Raw genomic sequence first — 26,318 nt, 5'->3', positions numbered from 1 at the left:
CTCTAACGAGGAATTTTATTCAGGCAGTTAAATAAATCTGAAACTTCAGTAATCAGAAAAAGGGTCAATTTGTGTTTAATTAAGAATTAAAGAAATCACTTGTTATATTAGTTGTGTTGAGCTATCTGGTTTTGATTTAATGATTTATTACAAACAGCTGAAAGTTAGTAATTTTGGCCAAAAAAACAAATATTCAATGAGGTATTTAAATTAGAAGTTATCTATCTATCTATCTATCTATCTATCTATCTATCTATCCATCCATCCATCCATCCATCCATCCATCCATCCATCTTTCTGTCTGGGCCCAAATACACACTAAAAGAAATGGCAGCAATGTGTAGTGTTAGCACAGTTGCCTTCGTGTTAGCACGCTCGGTTCGATTCCCGGCCAGGCTTGATTATCGTCTCTGTGTGCATGGAGTTTGCGTGTTCTCCGTAGTAACTGACTGTAGTGTGTAAATAAGTGTGTAAGTGTGTGCATCTGTGTGTGCCCTGCGATGGATTGGCACCCTGTCCCGGGTGTACCCTGCCTCGTGCCCTAAGCCTCCTGGGATAGGCTCCAGGTCCCCGCAAACCTGAATACAGGATAAAGCGGTATAGAAGATGAGTGAGTGAGCAATGTGTAGTATTATATTTCCTCTGAAGATGTCTGTAATCGCATCATCGTTGCTGCTATCATTGGACCCACAGGAGAGGGACCCATTTTTTGGGCCCATAGCAATATGGCAGCACAATGGAGTAGTGGTTAGCACTGTGGCCTTGCACCACCAGGGTTGAGGGTTTGATGCTTGTCTCAGGTCTGTGTGTGAAGTTTGCATGTTTTTCCTCTGCTTGTACTTGGTGGGTTTTCTCTGGGGTCCTACAGGAATATGGACCTCCCATAGTCCAGATTTGGCTATTTTTATAAATTGCCCATAGTGTGTGTGCCCTGCGATCCGTAGTGAAATATCTTTAAATCTTTAAATTTGAAAAAAACTCTGACTATGTTTTAGCAAATCATTACAATAATTGTCTTATTGCTAATTACTTAATTTCTTATTGCTAATGTAAATTCTTGATAAATATTTTTCTTTGTGGTTCCATTCAAAAGTAATAGCCGTGTGGCGAGTGTCGCGCTTCTATTGCCGCACAGTATGCTGATTGGTCACGTCAACGGTGATGTCACTAGCAACGTCGCGCTTAGGGAAACGACAGAGGCCTCGAAGCAAGGCTTTATTTGGAACCGCCCCTTCTGCTCGATACAAGCGGAGTCGTACGTAACAATACTAGTCTGTGACTGAGATGCGCTTGGCTTTAGAAAAATGAAGCGTAGAAGAACTAACTTCTTATACTAAAAACGCGGGGTTTCCATTCGTGAACTTTGCGTGTAAAGCCGTGTCATCTCCCGGAGGTTTGCGCTCTGATCTTAGCCAATTCCCGACGTGCCGAGATGATGAAGCTGAAGTCAAACCAGACTCGCACCTATGATGGAGACGGGTACAAGAAGCGGGCCGCCTGCCTGTGCTTCAGGAGCGAGACCGAGGAGGAGGTGAGGCCGGGGATCTGCGTGCACTCAGCGAGCTCACGTTTTAATCAAATGAATGTTTACTCTTCCCAAGCGCGTCTAGGTTACATATATACATTTTTTGACCTAGTAAGATCAAATGATGGAATACTGGGATTCAGTGACAATTATTAAAAGCTAACATCTGGCGTAGCGGGCTAACGGTTATCGAGCTAATAGAGACAGTGCGATTTGTCAATGAAAATGCTAAAGTGGCTAGCTATCGAGCTAGTCGCGATGCTGTCAGCTAGCGAGGTGTCTCAAATCCGTTGTTATATGTGTTTGTGTCTTTTCTATGAGCGGATCAGAGTAGTATAAACATGAGCCGTGTTATGTCATGACATTATGAAGAGTCTGTGCTAAAACTGGATGCTAGCTAGCTAACGAGCCTGCTTACACAAGCTCAGATGTGAGCTAGCCGTCTTAGCACTCTGTCCAGATAGCTCTCGTTTATATTCTCATTTATTTATATCATATTGATAGTTGTGGCCTCAAACGCAGCGACAGGCTGTTAACTGAATGTCGCATAAGTATTCGCCCCCTGAACTTTTCTACCTATTGTAGCGTTAGTGCCTGGAACTGCAGTGGATTTCATTTATTTATATAACGTTATGTTATATATATCCAAAGTAGAAAATAATATTACAAATTGACGAAGAAAAACCGTGAAATTCGTGCATGCATGAATAAATATTTACCCCAACTGTAAAACTAGCTCTAGGTAATGACATTACGAAATGTTCTAGGGGCAAATAATCATGCCATCCACTGTATATCTAAACAGACTTCATGAGCTAATGTTATCTGTTTAAACTTGTTCCAGTTGTTGTTTAGTGTTTTTATACGTTCTGCTAACTGAGATAATGTTCCATGGAAATGTTTATTCGTTGTTGTTCAGAGGTTATGTAAAAACAAGGAAAAGTGCCTGTTCGGCCTGCGCAAATCTATCTGTTTTAGTTATAATATTAGTAATAATAAAAATACTACTAATAATAATAACGCCACAACTATAATATAAAAATTCCAAATATCGAGATGATACTGGCAAAGTAATGAAACCTCAAGTTATAAGAAAAATTTTATCATTTGTAGAATGAACTATACCAGTTCCCATTGATGAGGATTGATAATTGCAGATTGTTTTTTTTTATTAAATCGCAATCATTGTTGCCAACTATCAAGTTTTGTCACAAATGCATGCTCAAAAATTAGTTAGAAGTCACCAGACAATTGCATAATTTTGTATTTGCGCATCGGCTTTTTACAACTGTTCGCATATCAGAATGTGTTTCCTGAAACGGGAGGATTTTCCAACAAGAGACCGAACATATTAGAATTTTATCTGAGAATAGAAAATTATATGTAGGCATTACATTTATAAAACACACATTGGCTGTTTACAATTTACAATGGGTTTTATGACGAATGCAGAAAAAAAGCAGTAGTGCTAGTAAGTAAAATAGGAAGATTTTGGTTTAAAACAAGAGCAAAGAAGTGTGGGGCTGTAACAACAGTGGGGATCAGTGATTGGTTGTTCAGAACAGTTGTAATCAGTTACTGGTTGTAAGGAACAGAGCTCATCAGTGAAGATGTGGGAAAATCGATTCAATTAAGAATCACCATTTTTTTGTGCTTGCATTCATGTATTTTCCACATTGTCTCTAAAAGCATTTTAAAATTACATTTATAACAGAGGCGCACTGTTCAACCAGCCTGTGACCAGAACTGGCTGTTTTTTCAGCCTTAGACTTGGATAGGTAGATACTTACTTACTGACTTACTTACTTACTTAATTGATCCCGAAGGAAATTTCAGGGTGTTCGATTCTGTGTCAAGTGCACAAGCTTCTGACTGGTGCAACAGAAACGCAATCCAAAGTTGTGCATGTTTAAAAGCCTTTTTCTTCAAACTTTGAAAGTGAATTAGTCTCAAACCCATTCATTACAAACACTTACTTAATCTCAAAACACTACTTGTGCTAATTCCTCTCAATGTACATGCATTAAAAGCTGTGCATGTGATCAAGGCTTTGGGGGCATCTAAGGCAATATAACATCTGTTTTGTTATAATCATACAGGTGGTACATTCTAAACTATCAACACACATGGGCATCCTGTGTGGTAGGAGTAAATTATTTGCTAAGTTGGTTCAGAAACAATAATTATTTTTGCTGACCGAGATATATATGTGCTGCTCAATAAAAATTTGTCTTTTTGTTTACATTAATTTTAAGTTAAACAAAAATTTTTTTTTACATTAATAAGTAATAAATATGTTAGAAAACTAATACAAGGAATGGACTGGATTTACTTACTCATGATCAATCCAGTCCAGACTGGTCATGGCTCAAAATTCTTTTTTAAGATTTAATGTAATGATATTGTAACAAAATCTGAAAAAATATATAAAATTGAATCAGTATATTTATGAAATCATGATGGTTACAAAATCAAAATTGTAACTGGATCGGCATCTGGATATTCTGACATTGTATCGGTTAGTTACTGGTTATTTCCATTAATACTTATTGTGAACGTACACAGACAGATGCAGCTTAATTAGGATTTACATAGTGATGGTGAATTAAACAAATATGCTCTCTCAACGCATACAACCAGCAGCTCTGATATGAAGTGTAGAGCTGTATCGAGTTCGGGACAGTCACTGGATTGTTATTTATTTTTTTCCTTTTAAAAGGTGCTAAATCTACTGACAAAGTCGTAAAGTTGGCTACACTGATACTAGTCCTGAGTTACACAACAGTGTTTGGCTAAATAGTGATACTCAGAATTAGATTAGGTAGGATCTTGACTCTTAAGGAATGTAATATATTTATTGTTTGCTTGCTCACATGGCTACTGTGTGTTTATTCAGGTGCTGCTAGTGAGTAGCAGCCGACATCCTGATAAGTGGATTGTGCCCGGAGGAGGAATGGAACCACAGGAAAACCCTGATGATGCTGCTGTTCGAGAAGTGTGTGAAGAGGTCAGATTTTTTTTTATTGATAAAAGTGTAATACTGAATTTGTGCATCCTTAGACAGTTTCACAATTCCTAATACTGCAAGTGGGGGAAAAAACAATAGCAGTCATAGACCAATTCCTTTAAATACATTTAAAACAAAGTTGTTCATTTGTTGAATAGCTGTGCTCACTGTCAAACAAGACCTTTTTCACTGCAGGTTTTGTGCCACCGACGCGTGGTGCTGCTATATACTCGTACAACTGTTCCAGGCTGACCCTGATGTCCTGATCATAGCTTCTTGTGCTAGGCAGTGATACTCTCACATCATTCATGTGTAGAGGGTGATCATTTTACAGACAAGTGCTACAGGGCGTTCCACTCGGATTAACTACAGCCCTTTGGTCTACTCCTCGGCTGAACTCCAGTAACAGCCGAAGCGTCTTTAAATGCCCACAGAGTGCAAACTTAGGATCTTTATATTAGAGATATATTACCTCAATATGTTGTAATATTAGGCTGTACGACCTTTAATAAGTGACAGCAGTGCTGTTTAAAAAGCAAAGAGCGACATTGTTTTTAGTTATATACAAATTCTATGCTAGGTCAGGGCACATGTTCAGTTCAGCATGTTATTACTGCATATTAAACTGATGGTAAAATATAAGAGAAGCATTCAAACTTAGTTCCTTTTAGACAAACACTGTTTTGAGGAAGTGATGAGCATTACAAATGTATTTAATGTTTATACAATCCTTAATGTTTTAATATACATTTCTTGGTAATTAGAATAATATTGCTGAGTGGAAGGTGCTGTTATGTCAATAGGGTTTGCTATTAAAAATGATTCTATCTGTCTATCCTTCCATTGTTTTCATAACATCCAGTTGGGTTCTTGATACACACAGTGCACCAGAGAAAATGACACAAATATCACAGCCCCAGATGTTAGATGTTACTATTCAGCTACATTATTAAAACAAAAAAACAAAAAAAACAACAACTGTGACCTGCAGTCGGACTCGGGCAACAGTAGTCTATTCAGCTGCATAGGTGGTGCTATAATATCTCCCCTAACAGCAACGCCGTGTGCACATGTCAATAAATATCAGCTGTCTTAAAATCACTGTCTCGGAGAACGATCAGCGATATGCAGTTACATCAACAGGACAGCAACCTCTTGTAACCTACACACTCCACACCCAATCATACACTACAGGCAGTTTGGAAACACCAAACAGAGTCTTTTGACTGTAAGCCAGAACATGCATACTCTCAGTACAGGATGAAGTTCGAACCTCCAACCCTGGAGGTGCAATGAAAAGTTAGAAAAAACTTGAAAAGAATAAAATAAAATTAGTATGAAGTGAAACTGAATAGGTGTAAAGAGTCAAACTAATAAAGTAGAAAAAAAAGTACAGCAAAACTAGCACAAGCAATTATCTTTTTTATAATGAGAATTTAGTTTCTTGGATTATTTGTAAAACTCCTTTAAGTGTGTCAGTAGCTCTCAGGTGTTTAGGTAGAGTAGAGAAGAGCTTCTGCTTACACTAACTACAATTTCCCTCGACTTTGCAGTTTTCCCACAGATTGATGTCTGTCCTAAAAGATCTTGGTAACTTGATTTGATTAGGAGATAAACAAACACTTAAGGCAGAATATCTAAATGAGATCTCTTAGATCTGAGAGTTGGCCATTGAAAGTTTTATAACTGTAGCAAAGTTCTTTTTTTGTTTATTTAGTTTTTTTTTTTTTTTCCAAACTTGTTTACACATGGAGCCAATTTTCCAAACACAGATTAAACCTAGTTTATCCATTGCATCTAGTAAATTTTTCCTTTTCACTGTAAGGCTTTAAAGATGTGTCTTTGGGGAGAGACTTGGTGACTGCAGGGTTGCTGTTTCAAAATATTTGCTTAAAATGTGTTAAAAGATGTAGTGTTTTTCCTCTTTTTTGATAGGCTGGTGTCAAGGGCACTTTAGGAAGACTAGTAGGAATATTTGAGGTGAGTATTACACAGCAAACTGATGATACTTTGTTCCTGCAGTAGTGATTGTGATTCTAGTCAGGAGGCACTGCACTCACTGAACTACTTCAGCTCAAACACAAAACTGTGCAGTGCAGAGAGTCCAGAGGAAAGATACCATGCAGTGCTTAATATACATAATGTTGGTGATAAGGAATGTTATTCTTTGTTTGGAAATTGTATGGGAAAAAAATGATTTGTATTGAAATTTTCTGCATTATTATAGAGTTATAGAATTAATTTTGCAGCGGTTAATGTGACTTTAATAATTAAAAACAAAAGTTTGTTTTAAGTGACTTGTATTTCTATACCTTGAAGGAAAACTCTATGCTGTAACAATTTGTGTATGTTCAGGAATGTTTGTGATGTGTTTAGTGATTCTGGTGCTATCTGGTTGGTTTGTGCTGTATTTTCGTTCTGCATGTGTGAAATTAGCATGTAAGTCATGCTGACATTGCAGGGATGTACATGAAAATGCACACAGAGCGGGGTTTTTTTTGGGGGGGGGCTCTTGCAGTTTTTAAAAGATTAGAAATATACAGTCACTTTCTTTGGAAAAAGTGAATCAAAGCCCATTTTCCCACAAAATACCAATGTTTCTTTTTCCACTTGTTTTCATGAGGGGTGTTTAAGTCAAACAAGGACAGAACTAAGTAATGAAAGTAAAAATAAACCTTTATTTCTCTATATAATCTCTGCTACACCAATGCCCTTATCCCAGTGATTTACTCATGGCTGAAACACTGGCCTCCCAGGCACTCCTTATGGCCCAAACATTTAGAAATGCCTTAAGCGAGGTCAGGACTGTGTTGATTGCAGTGCCTCCTGACTAGAATCACACTCACCGAACTTAGGAGAGTAATATCTCCCTACCGGGTTCCTGTAATGTGCAAGTGGTGTTAGTAAATGTTGTGTAAAACAGATGCGTCTCTTTTGCAAGTTTGCAACAAGTTATCTGTCGATTTAGGGATCAAGCATTTCAATCGCTTGAATGTTCACAGAAACGAGTGCAGTGGGCTCTCAATCGGTATCATCACTTGTTTTGTAGGGTAATACAGCCTTCTGTAAAACATTTTACCATTCAGATGTTTTACTGTGGCTAAGAGTCTCATCACTGAACTGTGCCTGAACTCTTCTGTAAATGTCAGTCGGTTTTACTTCTTCATTCACGAGGCATTTGATCACAAGTCCTGGTTTAACTTAAACACCCTTTGTATGTCAAAATATAAAGAAGACATACAAATACGCATGGCTATTTTTTTTTTTAAACACGTGCATAATATTATTTTATATAATTAAATTCAAACACCTCTGCTTAGTTTTTGTCTACTAAAATTAACTGAATGCTGCAAGAAAGCTTGCCCTCTGATCTTGTTTGCTTGTTTCTATCATTCTGTAGTTATTTAGAAGGAAGATGTTTTAGACAAGAGGTCATAATTTGCCATGTTTATTAAGTATAGTTTCAATGCAGTCCTTTTTGATCAAAGAATTGCATGATTTAGAATATTTGGTTGTCATGGTGACGTTTTGTTGGGGAGCATGTTGTGTGGTGTTGCTTACAAATTCACACATTACTCCAGAGAATTTCCTGACTTTACAGATACTGAATGTGCCTTTTTGTCCTCCTTCCTACCAGCGTGAGTTTTCTGTCTAATTCAGACCGATTAAATTTACTAACTTACTGTAGATTATTAGGTGAAGATGACTTTCTGTACCTCTGCCCTAGAAAAATCAGTTGTGAACTTTTGAGGTTTAAGAACGCTGGTTTATAAGTTAATAGGATATCTTGACTTTAAATTCTGCTTGGGGTTTTGTGATAACCGGTTTAAAATTAGACAATTAGACAATAGGTGCCTAATATTAACATGTAAACTTTATATAGAGCTACTTTAAGATCTTTGCAGAATGTAGTCGAACACCACTGACGTATAAGACACGACATACCACTCTTGTCTCTTTAGTCTTCTTCACCTTTTCCTTTTTAAACACTGGTACATTTAAGACTTTTCCCCCCCCTTTCTCTCCCAAACTCAGAATCAGGATAGGAAACACAGGACGTATGTGTATGTTCTCATTGTAAAAGAAGTACTGGAAGACTGGGAAGACTCTGTAAACATTGGTAAGTGGAGAACTGTTCTATGCTTGCAAATATCAAACCACAGGAGACCATTTTATTCAGGTTTCATTTTAATACATGTATGCATATAGCAATGTGCAGCAGGATGGCAACCATCATTGCCTCTCTGTTTGTATGCACTGTTTATTTATTGATTTATTTATTATAAATACATATTATTTTTTTTACACTTACCATTATACAATACCATGCTGTAGATTCAAGCAGTTATCTAATCAGCCAGTCATGTGGCAGCAACACAATGCACAAAACCAATCATGCAGGTGCAGGTTAAGAGCTTCAGGTAATGTTAAACATAAGAATGGGGACAATCTGGTGCTTGTGACTTTAAAGGTTGTTAATGCTAGATACACTGGTTTAGATATTTCGCAAAACTGCTAATCGTCTTGGAATATTACACTCAACAGTCTCGGGTTTACACAGAATATTGTAAAAAGCACGAAATAATTATTGTGTCCTGTCTTGTGAATTATTTTTGTCCCCCATCATTTTCTGTTGTTTGAGGCATCATCCCAGGACATTATCAGTTTCTCAAATCAGTTAAAGTCTGTTTCTGATGTATGATGTAAACATTGACTGAAGCGTTTGGCTGATTAGATAACTGCATGATTTAGATTTGTAGATGTTACTAATAAATTTCATAGTGAACGTATACCATGGTAAAGTATCATGGCAGAGCAAGTAAAATGGAATATTACCACTTTGTTGTAGCACTCAGCCGATTCCCCCCTGAGCACATGTGCACCTTCTTCTGTTGACAGGGAGAAAAAGGGAATGGTTTAAAATAGACGATGCCATACAAGTGTTGCAGTGTCACAAGCCAGTGCAGGCCACCTACTTCGAGGCTCTACAAGAGAGCTGCCTGACGAGCAATGGCACCCCCCTAGTGGCCACGATAGCTGAAGATCTCTCGCCAAGCTACAACATCAATCAGAGCTCTGTCTCTGACAACAGATAACTAACGTATAACACTGACACTCCGGATGCTTCCGCCACCACTCTTGCTCTTATTCTTTCAGTATTCTTGTTTTTCCTCTTTCTTTCCGTTTTTTTCCCTTTACTCTAAAAATACGGTTTGCCTTGCCAACCCTTTTTTTGTGTGCCAGAGAGGTGGCACGAACTTGACAAAGTGTTGGGTAAATATTCAAAAACATGTTTTATAAATGTAAATTTAATGTTTGTTGCTATCTACTATGATTTTGTTTCCCCACCTCTCCTTCAGAATGGACAATTGCATGAAACCATCCCATCCTTCTTTTCCTCTTCCTTCTCTTCACTTTCGTGCCCTCAGTGACCCAAGTGTGAGGTTAAATGAATGCAAGAACTACTTTTTACTGTTGTGATGTAAATACAAGTAGCCTAGTGCTTATGCTTAAGGCTTTCGATATTTTTTACGCATCCATTTTTTTTCTTGTACGCGAGAGCGAGTGAGCATGTATTTGTGTGAGTAGTGCGAGTACGTGTTTGTTCTTGGAAACCACCTACAACAATGAGATAGAAATGCTTAGCTTTCTGAAGGGATGAAACCGTCAGTGAGAGGTCAGTTGGTTTGCATGAGCACTGATATTTATTTGTCTTACAAGTTTGGGATCTGATGAATGTTCAACCTGTATTTGGTGTCAGTAGGTCTTTTTGAGTGATTTCTTCTTTCTCTTTTTGCCCCTCTTGCTATTTTGTAAATATCTTACAGGTTGACAAAATGCACACTCGTGTTTAATTATATTTGTTTCCTTACTAGAGTGGTGCCTAAATGTGTGTGTGAACCCCAGAAATGGTTAAAAGGCGAGCAGTTTATTGCAAGCGAGCAGGATGAGAACTGATGGGTTTTGTGCACCGCTTGCATCCATCTGTGCTGTAACAAGTACAGCCAACAGTCAGTCCTACAGGTCCAGTCATTTCAGCAGTGTTGATATTTCTGAAAAAATAAAAATTCTTTTGGTTTTATTCACATTTATTCAGACAAAATCGTCAATCAGAACAACCTAAATCAGAATCCATGACAAATTTATAAGGTGACATTTGTGAATGCTCGAGGATGTAACAACAGCTCCTGGGGAAAAAAAACCCTAGACGCCAGTCGAGTGCATCTTGTTTTTTTTTTTCCTGCTTTTTTAAAGTTTAACAGTATCTCCAGTTATTGAGCTGTTTGTTTAACCTGGTATGTCAGGCCAGGGTAACAATGAAGAAAAAGAAGTATGGGCTGTTTATTGAGATGCCCCCAACGCACATGCACTGTGTTTCTAAATTTTTTTGCATACTTACGTGGTGGCCTGGGAAAACCCTTCACATTTTTTCAGATTTCGAAATACCAGCTATTCATAACTGAAGTACACTTTTAACCATCTTGTTTGTGCATGTATTTAAATCACAAGTAAATTCTGCTCATAAAATGAAAATGAAGAAATAGTTTGGCATTTAAAATTTCCGTTATTAAAAGATGCCCCACTTGCATCTATATTTATAAGACTGGGAAAAAAAAGGGTGGGGGGGGCGGGGTACATATAGCCAGTTTTTGAGGAATCGTATTCTGAAATGTGTTATCACTCTGGGTATCAGTTTCTTGCACATCACCTGAGCTAAAAGACTTTCGCAGCACTTAAACACAAGCCTTAAACACATTATCTCTTCAGATCAGTGGTGACTTTTTATACTAGTAGGGAAATTATTGCTTATTAATTAATTAGGTTCTGTTGGCAAAATTGAGCATGTTTATTTGAGCACGGCACATACCAATCGAACAAAGCATAACATTCAGGATGTTAGAAAATCAGTTAGCAGTGTAGACAGCTTTACACAGACTTGACTGCATTTTCTTGCTGCATTTGTTAAGCTGTGTTCTTAACTGATGTCATTTTTGCAGAAAGTAAAAAAATACTAGACATTTTTGCAGACTGCATTTATTTAAAGTAGAAAGTATACAAAGAGGCCAAAAGTCTGGATCCATCAGCATTTTCCCTTTTTATATCTTTCGTTTCTGATCCAGTGTGACTTCCAAACTAACTATAGAACCAGACCTAAAACCACTTGAGTTTCTTTCCCCTGAAATCGGTAGATTATTATAGTCAGAAGAACAGTTGATGCACTAAAGGAATCTCTGCATGTAGCCACCTGGAATTTGGAAAGTTTAATGTTCTTGTATTTTGCATATGATACAAGTATTTGCTGTAACTTTTATACTTTTTTTAAACACATATTTGCTCACTAATCCAGATTTTTAGGTCACTCTATATCACTGTCAGAACACAGTCACTGCAATATTCAGCGGGTTTTCCCAGAATGCCCTGACGTGTATCCTAGAAACTACGACAAAAAAAATTTAATTTGTTTAGAACTCCAAAGGCACTTGAGTTTGGTCAAAAGCAGTCCCTCGGAAAACAAAAACAAAAAACTCACATGCCTTAGTCATACCACAAAGTATGTTAAGCTTGTAAAATGCCAGCTGCATGACGGCTAATATGGCCGCTTATCTTTCACCATCTTGATTCAGATGAGATGGTTTAATTTATGTATGTTGATTTCTGTAGTAATTTTTTTCCCCCTCTTCATCTCTTAAAAGAATCACGGTGAGCCCTCCATACCTGCTCGACAGAAACTATAATGTGCTGTTTATAAAAAATGCGAGGTTCATATAACAGAGATCTTGCTTCAAAATTTAAGAAATGTGGACTGTAACTTCCCCCTCATTTATACCCCTCTCTTCCTCTTTGTCTAGTAAGTTGTCTTAGCCAGGCTGCTTACTGCCCTTGTGATGGCATGCAGCAGTTGGCACAATACTGTGAATCTGGAGCCACTGTAGTTAGCCTGCCTTTATTTTATTTTTTCTTCTTTCTGTATGAACTAAATTTAAGGGAAAAAAGACAGTATATGTGGTTTTTCACGTTGGATATGGTGGTACATACACATTGTCAGTTTCTGGTGAATGGTGATGGAACTGTTGAAGCCCCCAAGCAGGACGTTTGGGAATGCATTCTTTTTGGGCTGTTTAAGTTGCTGTAGGTTCAGGGTTACGAAGTTTCTTGTAACTAATCGTAATATCTCCCTCAATTTCTTTGTTCGGGTCAGATTCCAACACAATAATTTGAGGTAATTTTGAGCAAATTACAGAGCTGATAACTTTGCTGCAGTTAGAATTTTTTTTATAATAAAACTTACTATTTTAGGTTATTACTTCGTAATATAGCCAAGTTTACAATTATAGTGCTTTTCCTTCTTCATTTCGGCTAGTGGCTATACCAGTCTTGATGAGAACCGTATAAATGTTCCAAAGCACAATCACTTGCTCATAGAGAAATGTTGGTGTGGGTTTTTATCTCCTGTGCAGTAAAATACCGGATCAACTTCTTGCAGCAAAATGTTTTTTGAAATTGCCCAGATCTGACTTTGTTCTAAAGATTTCCGAAATGCCAAACAAAAATTAAGGCTTGGTAACTACTGCATTTTCTGGTCCAGACTGAATTTACCCTACAGCTATCAGTCCCACCATTGCACCTTACTATCACAGAGCCAGTGTAGAGTGTCAGACCCTGAATGTAAACTTGGAGGTTTGATCAAAGCACCAGCTTGATTTAGGAAAGGTTCTAAACAAAATGTCTCCCATTAACTACTCGCTCTGAAAAGGGCTGCTGCCTATAAACACCTGCGTCACTTATACAGCCCATAAAGCTGTGACCTTTTTCAGTTTAACAAACATACCTGGAACGTTTGCTTTGTGATTTCTTTTTTTTTTTTTGGGATTGTGGAATATACCAGTATGAGAATGTAATATAAATGTGCCAACAAATAAACATCAGTATTTCACATCACCATTTTACTGTCATCATTTTGTACATATTTTGTACAATATTTATGAAGAGCCAAATAAATGTTTTTGAAACATTAGTACTCTTTACTGGGCTGGACTTGTTATCAGTGTCCATGCTTTGGCTCTCCTTAAGTAAAAGGAAATTAAAAACATTTTGTTTCATAGTATGTGTGTGTGTATATATATATATATATATATATATATATAATTCTGTTCAACTTGGCGGCAGTGTTTGAACAGGCGCCCCTCTATAAATTTAACAGTAGGTAGTGTCATTGATTTTTATGCCATACAGTGAGGTAATACATCTTCATTTGTTTACCGAGGTTGGTTAAGATAAAACCAAATATTTCTTTTTAGATAAAGGAACACATTAAGTTGTACGGGAGATTTTACTATCATTGTTAAAAACAATCACATTTTCTATTACATTAGTTACTATTTTACTTTAAGTGAGTGGAGTAAAATGCTTAATTGCGTAGAAAATTCCTATACTGTTAATTGTGTTAATTTAACATTTAACTTCTGGCTTTAAGGACAGAAAAATCTGTAATCAGTTGCAACTATTTTTGCAGATCAAGCAGAGGGAAAAAAATATGGCATCACTCAGTTTGAGGAAATTATTATGGAATCAGTAAACCACTAGTCGTTTGTTGCACCACCACTGGCTTTTATAACAGCTTGAATTCTCTGCAGCCTGGATTTAACTATTGACGAACAGTATTCTTCAATCTAGTTTAGACTTTCACTTATTGCAGTTGCTAAATCAGCGCCTTGTAATGGACTATTTTCTTTAATTTCCACCATAGATTCTTAATTGGATTGAGGTCCGGTCTCTTTGCAGGCCATGTTATTGACATTATACAGTATGTCTTTCCTCAAAGGAAAGTTTTCATGGCTTCTGTCATGAGATGCATTATCAAAATTGTAATCATTACCCGACATCCTTTCAATTTATGGAATAAGAAGTGTTCAAAATTTTAATTTAAACTCGTGCATTTATTGAACATGTAATGTCCATCATCTCCCCCATACCTTTACCTGAAAGGGAACCCCATATCAAAGATTGTGGAAATTTACATGTTTTCTTCTGGCAGTTATCTTCATATATTTTATTAGACCGGCAGCAAACAGATTTGTGATTATCCTTTTCATGCTCTCACCCATCATCCATGATTGCTTTTTTTTATCCCACTGTAACATTGTTTTGTTTAGGTGTTAATTATGGTTTTCATATGGCTTTTCTGTATGTAAATCCAATTAGCCGATGTCTTACAGTTCGGTCATAGACATCAACTCCAGTTTCTTCCTATTTTTGTTGTGAATTTTCCATTTTAAGGAATGTTAATCTACACTGAACAAAAATATAAACGCAACATTAATTTTTGCTTACCCGTTACTCTCAAATATAGTTCACAAATCTGTTAGTGAGCACTTCTCCTTTGCTGAGATCCCATCCCCCCTCCCAGGTGTGGCATATCAAGGTGCTGATTAGACAGCATGAATATTGCACAGGTGTGCCTTAGACTGCACACAATAAAAGGCCACTCTGAAATGTGAAGTGTGATCACACAGCACAATGCCACAGTTATTGCAACCTTTGAGGGAGCGTGCAATTGGCATGCTGACTCCAGGAATGTCCACCTGTCTGCTGCCCGTGAAATGAATGTTAATTTCTGTACCATAAGCCGTCTCCAAAGGCGTTTTAGAGAATTTGGCAGTACATCCAACCAGCCTCACAACTGCAGGCCATGTGTAACCACACCAGCCCAGGACCTCCACATCCAGCATGTTCACCTCCATGATGGTCTGAGATCAGCCACCTGGACAGCTGCAGCAACAATCGGTTTGCATAAAAGAATTTCTGCACAAACTGTCAGAAACCGTCTCAGGGAACCTCATCTGCACGCTCGTCATCCTCATCGAGGTCTGGACCTGACTGTAGTTCGTCGTTGTAACCGACTTGAGTGGGCAAATGCTCATATTCAATGGCATCTGGCACGTTGGAGAGGCGTTCTGTTCACAGATAAGTCCCAGTTTTCACTGTTCAGGGCAGATGGCAGACAGCATGTGGCGTCGTGTGGGTGATTGGTTTGCTGTTGTCAATGTTGTGGATCGAGTGACCCATGGTGGCGGTGGGGTTCTGGTATGGGCAGGGATATGTAAGGGACAACGAACACAGGTGCATCTTATTGATGGTGTTGTGAATGCAGAGATATTGTGACAAGATCCTGAGGCCTATTGTTGTGCCATTCACGATCATCACCTCATGTTGCAGCATGATAATGCACGACCCCATATTGCAAGGATCTGTACACAATTCCTGGTAGCTGAAAACATCCCGGTTCTTGCGTGGCCAGCATATTCACCAGACATGTCACCCATAGAGCATGTTTGGGATGTTCTGGATTGGCATATACGACAGCATGTTCCAGTCTTGGGTCTCTTATGTATGTAGAAGTTACCAATCTTTGAGTTCAGCTCATGAAAAATGGGAGCAAAAAAAGTGTTGCATTTTATATTTTTGTTCAGTGCAAGTTTTAATCTTGATGTTATGTCTTCCTTGGTCTACCAATACACCTCCCTTTTATAACTTTCCCATTTCATTTGACATTTTGCCATTGAGATTTTAGACAGAGCCGACTGGGAACAACCAACATTGTGATGATTTTTCCCCCCACTGACATCTCTCATGTTAGAGCTATGATTTATGTCATAAATCATCAGCTTGGTACAGTAGCTCACCAAGGTGTGCAAGTTTTTTTTAACTGCAGACTAATTAGATGTAAAGTGTTTCTTAAAAACTAGAAGGTTGGAATGTTAAATGAAAAGTTATGTCTGCGATTTTTTTTTTCCCCCTAGACAACTGAATGAACATTTTCCAATAGTGGTGATTCCATATTCTTTGTGCCAGGGGTTGCATTGCCTCCATTCCAATGTCCACCATTTTCAAAGGATGTTTTTAATTTGTTTTATCTTTATTAAATTAACCTGCCTTTGTCAAGCTTTTAGAAGTGAAAGGAGAAGTTGTAGGGGAGGAGCAATGGAAATTTGGAAAGGTTGAGTACACTGTAAAATGTGTTATAGATAATGGAGACAGTTTACAGCACAGAAGGTATGTTAATAAAGAATTTAAACTGAAAGAAACATGAGGCAGATCAAGACCATGCAACTAATTGGATGACCATAAAACAAGGACTGAACCCAAACAAATTTAACATTAAAAAGGTCTCTTTTCCCATTCTGGGATAATTTAACTGTAGCCTGCAGGCTGTACATAAACCGGTGGTCAAGTCTCATATGGACACAAACATTTAACCAAACCAAATAGCAAAATGCTTAGCCTAAACTCACTAGTAATACTGAAAGAAAACCTATTGCCTACATATGTTTTTTTTTTGATGAGTGCTCAGAAGTTGAATGCTAACAAAAAGGAAGCATGCTATTGCCAGTTAAAACAGCCGACTGAAAAAGTAAATAGGAAAAACAAACAGTCATGGCCATAAATGTTTTCCAAGCTTTATTATACAGAGAATGTGGAAAATTACTGTGGCTGCTGTCCTCTGCCACGCCCGAAGCCACCTCTCTGTGTAGGGAAGAAGGGGGAAAAAAAATTAGCACTCTTTCCCACCCCTAAATGGCTAGTAGTAGACGGTTACATTCTCAGACACTTGTACAGATATAAGCAATAGTACTCACAAACTGAAATTCTGTAGCTGCTCCTGCACCTGCTTCAGCCTTCTTGTCTGCTCCAGCTGGAAAAAAAAAACCAAAACAGTAAATTAGATACAACCAATACAATAAAAATAATGCTGTGTAGCTATAAGGCTTGGTTTGAACACTGACCAACCACCAAATTGTAAGAGGGTACGCGTCCAGTAATGGGGGCAAGGGGAACATAAATAAAATCAATGAATCCGCAATTCTTTTGTGCTAATACATGTATTATGCCTCTAAAATAATTTTAATCTTTATTATTTTCATTATATTATTATTATTTTTTCTCCTGACATTTACAATAGACATGACTGACCTGGTTGGTTTTCAGCTTTATCGGCCATGGACAACTTTATTCTGGGCGAGTGAATAAGCTTTTGAGTAATGCAACAGAAATGCCTTTGTGGCGTTAAGTTAAAAGTTGCGCACATTAAAAAGTCTCCAATCTGCCCTTTTCTTTAAACTCTAGAGTTAGTCACAGACCCACTCATTACACCAGTGTTAAAAAAAACAGCGAGTGCTAATTTATACTTCAAACATGCATGTTAAAAGCTACACACCTGCTTGCAACCGAAACACGCACTGAAGACTTGAATCATTTAAGGCGAAACATCACTTTCTTTACAATACTACAAGTGGTACACTCTGAACTACCGCCACAATGGCATCCTGTGTGTTAGGAGTGAATCGCTTTCATTAAAATTTTAAAGATACAAAATTAAACTCTTGTATTTGAAGTTCTTTTGTATTGTTTAAATGCTGCTCTTGGTTGTTAAGTGAGAAATCTAATGTTATAAGGAATGGACTACATTTAATTACTTTGAATAAAGGCATATAACTTTACTTTGTTTTACAAGTTTAGGGTCTTAAAAAATAATAAAATAGAAAATAATATTGAGAAGGGACGGTTATAAAATAATGAAACTGAGAATGAAAAATATAAATCGAATTGACCCCTAGGTATCGTGATATTGGTGGTGGCTGGTGATCCCAATCTCTATCCAGTAATATATCAGAGCAGTGAACTTACGCTGAGCTGCAGATCGCCTGTAGGCATCTCTGTCTCCCTCTCCACGATTTAGACGTGCTGGTCTCTCTCCCTCCATACCTAAGAAAAAAAAAAAGAAATGGCATTTAGCTTAATTCTCTTGCCATTTACCCTTCTGTCAAGTTCTTGAAGTATTCATAATCCTGAACCAACTACTTTGACAAAATAATGATTCTAAGCAACGGCTCCAATGAATGAAATTATGGTTTTACCCTTGGGGCGGGGCCTGGCGGTTTCGGGACGAGTCTGGCGGCGAAGAGTGGCAGGTACAATCTCAGGGGGCAGGTGCAGGAAATCCCTCAGGTACTGGATGCCCTCGTTGGTCAAATACCAGTAGAAGTGGCGCCATGCAAACTGCTCCTTGACATATCCGCAGGACTTCAGAGACTATAGGTAAGGCAAAAGCAAAGACTTCAATACTGCCACTGTATTAACAGGAATTAAAACTTGCCTGGATGTTACAAGAGAATGGCTTAAGATGTAGCAGATATGTATGCATTTTCAAATATTTAATCCTGTTCTGTTTTATCTGTAGTTTAGTAGACAACCTAACAGTCAGAGAATGATGAAATGAAAGCTCCAATGAGAATACCAGAACTTATCAATCCATAATTATTTTAGTCAAACATTAGTACCATTTTATCATTCACACACAACTAAATGACACCAGCAAGAAGCAAAAAAAAACCATTTACATATACTTTTACCAGAAAGTGGACAGTAGTAGCCACAAACATAACTAATTCATTTGTACTCAATATTTGTAAGCAGTATTGTTTGTATTTTCACAGTTAAAATGATTGCGTAATATCCCAGTATTTTTAAGAAGCATTCAAGTAATTATATACTTCTTAGTCACAAAAGCTTAGGCTTAATGCTTGTACGCATCAATTAACCTTTCTTGGAATCAACAAAAAGGAGCTTCGGAGAGTTTGACAGGCAGCCTGCAAACCAAATTGATGGCAAGCATGTGTAGCATTCTACAAGATAAGGACCACTTCAGGTACTAGAAATGAGCGGGAAATTTTTGAACCAGAGTAAGTGCTCACCTGCATGGCCTTCATTACATGAAGGTTGGGCACGTTTTTGTCGGCGAGCTCCGGGTGCTTGGCCAGATGCACATCCTTCTTAGCCACCATCACACCCTCTTTAAAGAGGAGCTCGTAGATGGCAATGCGATTCTTTTTGGGCATCAACATCTACACAAATAGAAGTAACAGAGATTGTTAGACTTCTGACAGTTTAAATATAGAGCAGAATTTATTCATAAGCAGACCTGTATTTAGTTTTAGACTTTATAGTGTAAGAACAGCTCTATACATTATCCTGGTTATCAAGGTCTTATTAGTGCTGGGAGATTGGGAAAACTGACAACTATTACATAAGGTCGTTTTGCAATTATGGTTTTCTATCAAATACAGCTTCTAAAAGGTGAAATTTTAAACTTTAGAAATGTTCACAGCGCGGTTCATTCTCATCAGCACAACCCTGAGGCTCACACTCGGCTCTCGTGATAAACATCAGCCCTCTGACACAAACTTCCATTTCTAAGTGATATGTTTGTGTTTAAAACACACATTAATAAATTCGCACATTTCTCATCGGTATAACCAGCTACTAGTACTGAACAGACGACTCATAGCTTCCGTCCTAGCATACTCTGACCAATACACATCCAACATCAAAAATAAAGTGAAACGAAGCTTAATGTAGCAAATTCTTATAAGGACACGAGCACCAGACATACATTTCATATATTCAATTTAAAAACACGGGCTATATAAAACGATTGTGCTGATTTTTAATGGATTTTCTGCCTTTAGACTCGGCCTACCTTTGCGCTTGTTGAGAGACCGGAGCCGGAAAGGACCGCGTAACCTTACTTCCGGGAGTTCTTTCATTGGCGCAGTGCTGAGGCGTGAGCAAAATTAACACCGCCACCTAGCGATCTGGAGCATCATGTGTATTTACGCCACATAACGTTTGTGGCAGATAAAAAAAAATAGGGTAAAACTTTTTTTTATTATTATTCATCCACATTTAATAAAATCATCTGGCTTACACCCAGCTCTGGTGATAAACATTAGCCCTCAGACACAAACTTTCATCTCTCAGTGATATGTTTGTTTTTAAAGCACACATTAATAAATTCACACATTTCTCAGCGGTATAATCAGCTACTGGTACTGAACAGCTTCCGTCCTAGCATACTCTGATCCATATCCAACATCAAAAATAAAGTGAATCAAAGCTTAATGTAGCAAATTCTTGAACACGAACACCAGACAGACCAGATCGATTTAAAAACACAGGCATTTACATTTACTTTTAGGCATTTGGCAGACACAGGCAACTTACAAAAGTGCTTTGAAGTTTCTGTCATTGGGTAGATCTATACACTGAGTTAGTAGTTAGTAGTCAGTCAAACACTGTTGGGAAGCTTAAGTTGATGTTTTTGGGAGGTCTGATCCCTGAGAAATGGTGGGACCAGTCAAGTAGTGCTGGAGGATAGTTTATTCTCTGAGTCTTTGTATATGTCGCCCCCGAGGCGGGAATCAAACCCAAACCCTGAAGGTGCGAGTTAACAGTGCGAGTAAGCCCCTATGCCACCTACACTCAAAGTATCTGTCTGTAATTAATTTAAAGTATATCCACATTGTTGAACGTCTACTGCTTCTGATGAAAGTTATACCATCGTGCAGAATTGTATAGTCTGGTCAGGATAAAGTTGCTAAGTTTAAACTAACAGCAGTAGCAGCTGTAACAGTTGCGCTGGCTCAACACAAAATACAGATCTATATTAATGTACTGAATTTAGTGTAATGTAATTGTTTTTTATCTTTTCATCTCATTCAAAAGGACTTGTATGGTGCATGATCTAAAATAATTTAAACATTATTATTATTTAATTAATAATAATAAGATATTATTATTTATATTATTTAAGATATACACATACCCACTGAACACATTATCATGTTATTATTAGAAACACCAGTACACCTGCACATTCATGCAATTGTTTAAATAGCCTTTCATGTGGCAAAGCAATGTAGAAATCATGAAGACACAGAACGATCGCTTCAGGCAATGTTTCGGCATGTTATAGTTGTTGGTTCCATTTTTTGTATCTTTTAGTATTTCTATAACTTTTTTTTTATAATCGCTGATGGTTTTCATGTGATTTTACTTAGAATAGCACAAAAAGGACAGAAACACTGCTGATGAAAGTGGTTAATAGAGATTGACCAGGAAAGCATTTCAGAATGCACAACATGTCAAACCTTGATGTGAATTGATTGATTCCAGCAGGAGAAGGCCACTTCTGTCAGTACAGAACAATAAGCTGAGACTGCAGTAGGCACACGCTCACCAAAACTGAACAGGTGGAGGAGGTTTAATGTTATACTGTTAGTACTAATCAATCATTGCTTAAATGCCACTGTCACTAAAATGACAATTATTACTTAAATGAGTATTGCTGCTGAGTATTGCCCACAGTTTACCCATCTTCTAATTGCTACTTTCAACATAGAAAAACTGAAAAACTGTTCGTAGCTGGTATAACTTAAGAGATAACATGAAACAAACAAAAGAAAAATTATACATTCCACAGGTTTAGGCATAATAATTTAACTGTATATATATATATATATACTCTTGAGGTGATGTAATGGACAGCAGGCAATTAAGGCCACCGGGCCAATAAGCATCGTCATCATCAACTTTTATGTCATAATATAAGTGTGTCTCAGTCACAGGCATTCCTCTCTAACCGTAACAGTAGGCAGCATCATCTGCAACTGGTGTCAGGTTCTGTCAGTTATCCGCAAATAATTGGCAGTCTTTTGAGTGCTCCCATCTTATTACATCTACTTTGTGTGTAATGAATGCAAAGTTCTCACTTTTGGTTCATTATCCTACCTGTGTTGCATGTTTTCCATGTGCTTGGGGGAGGGGGGGAAGGGTTTCTCCGATTTTTCTGGTTTTCTTTCACAGTTCAAAGTGTGTGTGTGTGTGTGTGTGTGTATGAGCCCTATGTTGGATTGGCACCCTGCCTCATGCCCTAAGTCTCTCGGGATAGGCTCCAGGCCCCCTGCGACCCTTTACACGGGATAATCGGTATAAAAGAAAAATGAAGCATGTCTGTAATTCATTACTTATCCTGTAAGTGCTAGCTGGTACATAAATGGCATCAAACTAAATCGTTGGTATTTCAAATAGCAAAGAAGGAAAGCATCTTGAACTATAAAAATGCTCTTTTGTTACTAGATCAAAGTATCTTTCCACTGTTATAGAAAATAACAAAAATAATCCTAGATTTTTATTTAATACCATAGCAAAATTAACCAGCAATACGACCACTAAAGAAATCTCAACAACAACAACATGCAGTAGTGAGGAATTTTACACATTAGGAAGAAAAATTCAGGCTTTAAAACCACACATTTTAATGATCTAACTATATCAGATCAGAATCATATATAGGTTATATAATATTTTACTTTCCCTGAAGATAATTTATTTTCACTCACCTCTTCTGCAAAACCATTAACCTGTGTATTAGATCCTATACTGACACATTTTCTTAAGCAGATAGTACCAGCAATAACGGAACCCCTGTTGAAAATAGTTAATTCTTCCACAGCAGATGGTATGTTCTAAAATTATCAGTCGTTAAGCCACTAATTTAGAAACCTGACCTTAACCCCTGTTAACTGTCCAACTACAGGACGATATTAAACCCCTTTATCTCTAAGATCCTGGAAAAGATAGTAGTACAGCAGTTTAGTTCATATCTACATACTGTAGTAATAGCATACGCAAACATGATTTAAGCCTCATCACGGCACACACAGCACTTGTTAAAGTAGTAAATTACCTCCTATCTGCCTCTGATCAGGGTTGCGTCTCTTTGCTTGCGTCGCTTGACCTTAGTACACCTTTTGACACCATCGATCAAAGTATTTTCTTTCACAGATTAGAAAAGGCAATTAAGGTAATGTCCCTCTCCTGATTTAAATGATGACTATTTTGCATGTTCCCATGTGAAGTTAGGTGTCCCACAGGGTTTGGTTTTAACCCCACTGCTTTTTTCTTCTTACATGCTTCCTCTAGGCAACATAATTTGTAAGCATAATATTAGTTTTCACTGTTATGCTGATGACACAGTTATATGTCTCAGCAAAACCAGAAGAGAAAAGGCACCTGAATAAAGTTTAGCAATGTGTGAAGGACATAAGAGACTGGAAGTTCAATAACTTTCTTCTGTGTAATCCTGAAAAAACAGGACTACATACAGCTAGAGGTAAGCTTTTTGATCACACAGTAATTAGCTTTCTGTTTCATCATGTACAAGAGTATAAGACTTTGGTGTGATTATAGATTCCAATCTTTCATTTGGAGCTCATGCAGAATATCACCAGAATAGCATTCTTTCATTTCACAATTATTGCGAAGATAAAAAATATATTGTCATTAAATGATGCAGAAAAATCAGTTCATGCTTTTATCACCTCTTGGTTGGACTATTGTAACCACTTACTGTCTGGATGTTCAGCTAGGTGCATAAACAAGCTTCAGTTAGTCCAGCAGAATACAGCTGTGAGATTCCTCACTAGAACCAGAAGATATGAGCACATCACCCCTATCTTATCCACACTGCATTGGTTCCCAGTGAAATTTCACATTGATTTTAAAATGCTATTTTTTGACCTATAAAGTATTAATGGTACTCCTGTCGCAGTACCTGATTGAACTGCTAGTGTCTTACGATGCACACCGCCTTATTTGACCAAAAGATGCATGCTGCTTGTCATTAACATGTATTATGAGACCTACAGCAGGGGCAGAGCTTTTTCTAACAAAGCCCCAAAGTTATGGAATAGCCTTCCAATTAATGTTTGAGAATCAGACACAGTCTCAGTCTCTAAGTCTAGTCTAAAAAACTTATTTATCATCCAAGCATATTTGTGAATAGACTTTTCTTAGGTAAAAATGCAGACCTTACTACCCAGTGGGCACAACACATGTAATCCACGTGGATTTCTGGTGGATATTTGGTGAAGTGGTGGATCCACCAATTTTCACCTGATATCCACGTTGATTCCACGTGGTTTTAGGTACGTGGAAAACCTGTTCTAAATTAATGTGGAATCCACATGGAGTTTTAGTTCTACATTATTCTTCGTGCATTTCCACGTGGATATCACGTGGAAAATAATTTCGTACCACCTATTGATGGTTGCTTGATCTAATTTTGAATGCATATTTTGTATGTTTTTACATAAATGTGACAATCATTAATTAAAAAACACACTCTAAAATAAAATGACGCATATGACGCGTCCAATGTGTTCTAAAGTTGAACACATGAGCCAAAATGTGTTCTAAAATGGCATTTTCAAAATGTGTTACTGATCGCCTAAATGCCACATCTGACTACAACGTACACTGGATTTGCAGACTAAAAAGAAGTTTAGAACACCGATGTGCTATCAGAGGCGACACATAGGCGTCGCTGCGCAGAGTGACTTTGCAGTCTAGCGAGTGGTACTGAGCATGCGCAGTGATCAGCCTTTCCTGGATCCCGTTTTTTTTAAGTGGAAGCGCGAAACATTTATAGCTTATAAAAAGAAATTAGAAACTTCGAAATTTGTTTAAATTTGTGGTCTGTTGAAGTTACAAAGTACCCGTGGCAATTGTCTTTCATTCAGAGAACAATTGTGTGGGTTGTTACAGGGTGAGCACTGAGGTAAGCAGTAATATTCTAGTATGTTCTGTGGCAGTTAGTGTAGGTTCTAACCGACGCGGTTAGCTTGATTATGAATCTATGTATGTAGCTAACGTAGGATTCGAAGCATAACAGGCAATTGCAAACGTTAATTTGTCAAAAATCATAAAAACAGGCTAGTATTTGATGAACAGGTATAATTTGTCATAAATGCAGCACCATCACCATGTATAATATATTATATGCACTGAGGAGTTCTGACAGTGAACACTAACATTTACTTGCAGAATATGTTTTATTGAATTTCTAAGAATAGAAGTAGGAACTTTTCAGTGTAACTTATGTGGTTACTCTACCCATTTATTTCTTTGAAGATAAATAGATAAGTTTGTTTACTTCTAGATTCCTTACCAATTCACTTATGTTTCAACTAAACATGAAGGGATCACGAGGGGATAAAACATCATTTGACAGCGCTGTGCAAATTAATAACTGGTAAGTAATTGAATAGTGCCTTGTGGTCGTGTCTTTTTTATATTAAAACAATGATTGTATCGATAAATTGCAGTCCATGCATCTAAATTATACTAAACATTTTTGTCCTTTGACAGACAGTGTAGTAAAGGCGCATGATGTTACAGAAGCCTTTGCCCTCAGCACCATTGCCAATAATCCTTGCACCTAAGAGGAAAGAAAGGCTGGATGCAGTGTCATTTATTAAGTGTTAAGTAAATGTTTTTGTAATTTTGTTTCTTTTGCTGTTTGAGACAGTTTTCTATCTTCTCTTAGATGTTTTGTTGGTTTAATTAGTCATTTAAGTATTCACATTTTTATGGTATTTTAGTATTATGCACTACACCCAGTTTTTATGTGCATTTTGTATTGTTTGTTTTGAAATATGAATAAATTATTGGTTATTACAACTTTTATGTAATTTGTGTCTGCTTTACACTTGATGTTGTAGACATTTTAAACTTTGCAGAATTTACGTTGAACACATGACGTATTTTCCATGGGCTTATATCCATGTCTTTTCCAAGTGGTAAAAAACACGTGGATTCCATGTGTCAAATCCACGTGGAATTGGACTTGCCTTTTACGCCTAAATTACCCGGCTTTTCCACGTGGTGAAAACACGTCTTCTTTACGTGGTTTCCACGAGTTTGTGCCCACTGGGTATTGCCATCTCAGGGAGTTTTCCCCGATTGCCACTCATCGGGGAAAATCGAATTATTCTGATTAATACACATTTTCTCACAATTTATACATATTTCCATAATTTACCTTTGTACATCTGGAAAGTCTAAAGTTTTACAAAAAGATGAAAAGTAAACTAGTTACGTGTGACA

At 37.4% G+C, this 26,318-nt stretch overlaps 2 protein-coding genes and 1 long non-coding RNA gene across 3 annotated transcripts; 2 read left to right on the top strand and 1 right to left on the bottom strand.

The window, feature by feature from the left end:
• The first annotated feature begins 1,216 nt into the window (after window positions 1–1,216).
• nudt3b (nudix (nucleoside diphosphate linked moiety X)-type motif 3b) lies at window positions 1,217–10,618 on the top strand. The gene is made up of 5 exons (XM_053498552.1): window positions 1,217–1,531; window positions 4,422–4,532; window positions 6,468–6,512; window positions 8,568–8,652; window positions 9,432–10,618. The coding sequence occupies exons 1-5, from the start codon at window positions 1,433–1,435 to the stop codon at window positions 9,626–9,628; spliced, it is 537 nt and encodes a 178-aa protein (XP_053354527.1). The 5' UTR covers window positions 1,217–1,432; the 3' UTR covers window positions 9,629–10,618.
• A 6,360-nt stretch (window positions 10,619–16,978) lies between these two features.
• On the bottom strand, window positions 16,979–20,155 carry rps10 (ribosomal protein S10). Its single transcript, XM_053497732.1, has 6 exons — window positions 20,071–20,155; window positions 19,286–19,435; window positions 18,449–18,623; window positions 18,219–18,296; window positions 17,171–17,226; window positions 16,979–17,057 (listed from the first exon to the last, which is right to left on the bottom strand). Exons 2-6 carry the CDS (start codon window positions 19,433–19,435, stop codon window positions 17,016–17,018), a joined length of 501 nt encoding a protein of 166 aa, XP_053353707.1. The 5' UTR covers window positions 20,071–20,155; the 3' UTR covers window positions 16,979–17,015.
• A 4,168-nt stretch (window positions 20,156–24,323) lies between these two features.
• Window positions 24,324–25,892, top strand: LOC128527054 (uncharacterized). Its single transcript, XR_008360831.1, has 3 exons — window positions 24,324–24,990; window positions 25,372–25,464; window positions 25,581–25,892. It is a non-coding gene; the product is annotated as an uncharacterized LOC128527054 (long non-coding RNA).
• The last annotated feature ends 426 nt before the right edge of the window (window positions 25,893–26,318 follow it).

This window comes from Clarias gariepinus, chromosome 6 (assembly GCF_024256425.1).
Source record: "Clarias gariepinus isolate MV-2021 ecotype Netherlands chromosome 6, CGAR_prim_01v2, whole genome shotgun sequence".
Taxonomy (NCBI): Eukaryota; Metazoa; Chordata; class Actinopteri; order Siluriformes; family Clariidae; genus Clarias; species Clarias gariepinus.
Note: the sequence above shows the minus strand (reverse complement) of the source record. Positions and strands in the feature narration are given on the sequence as shown.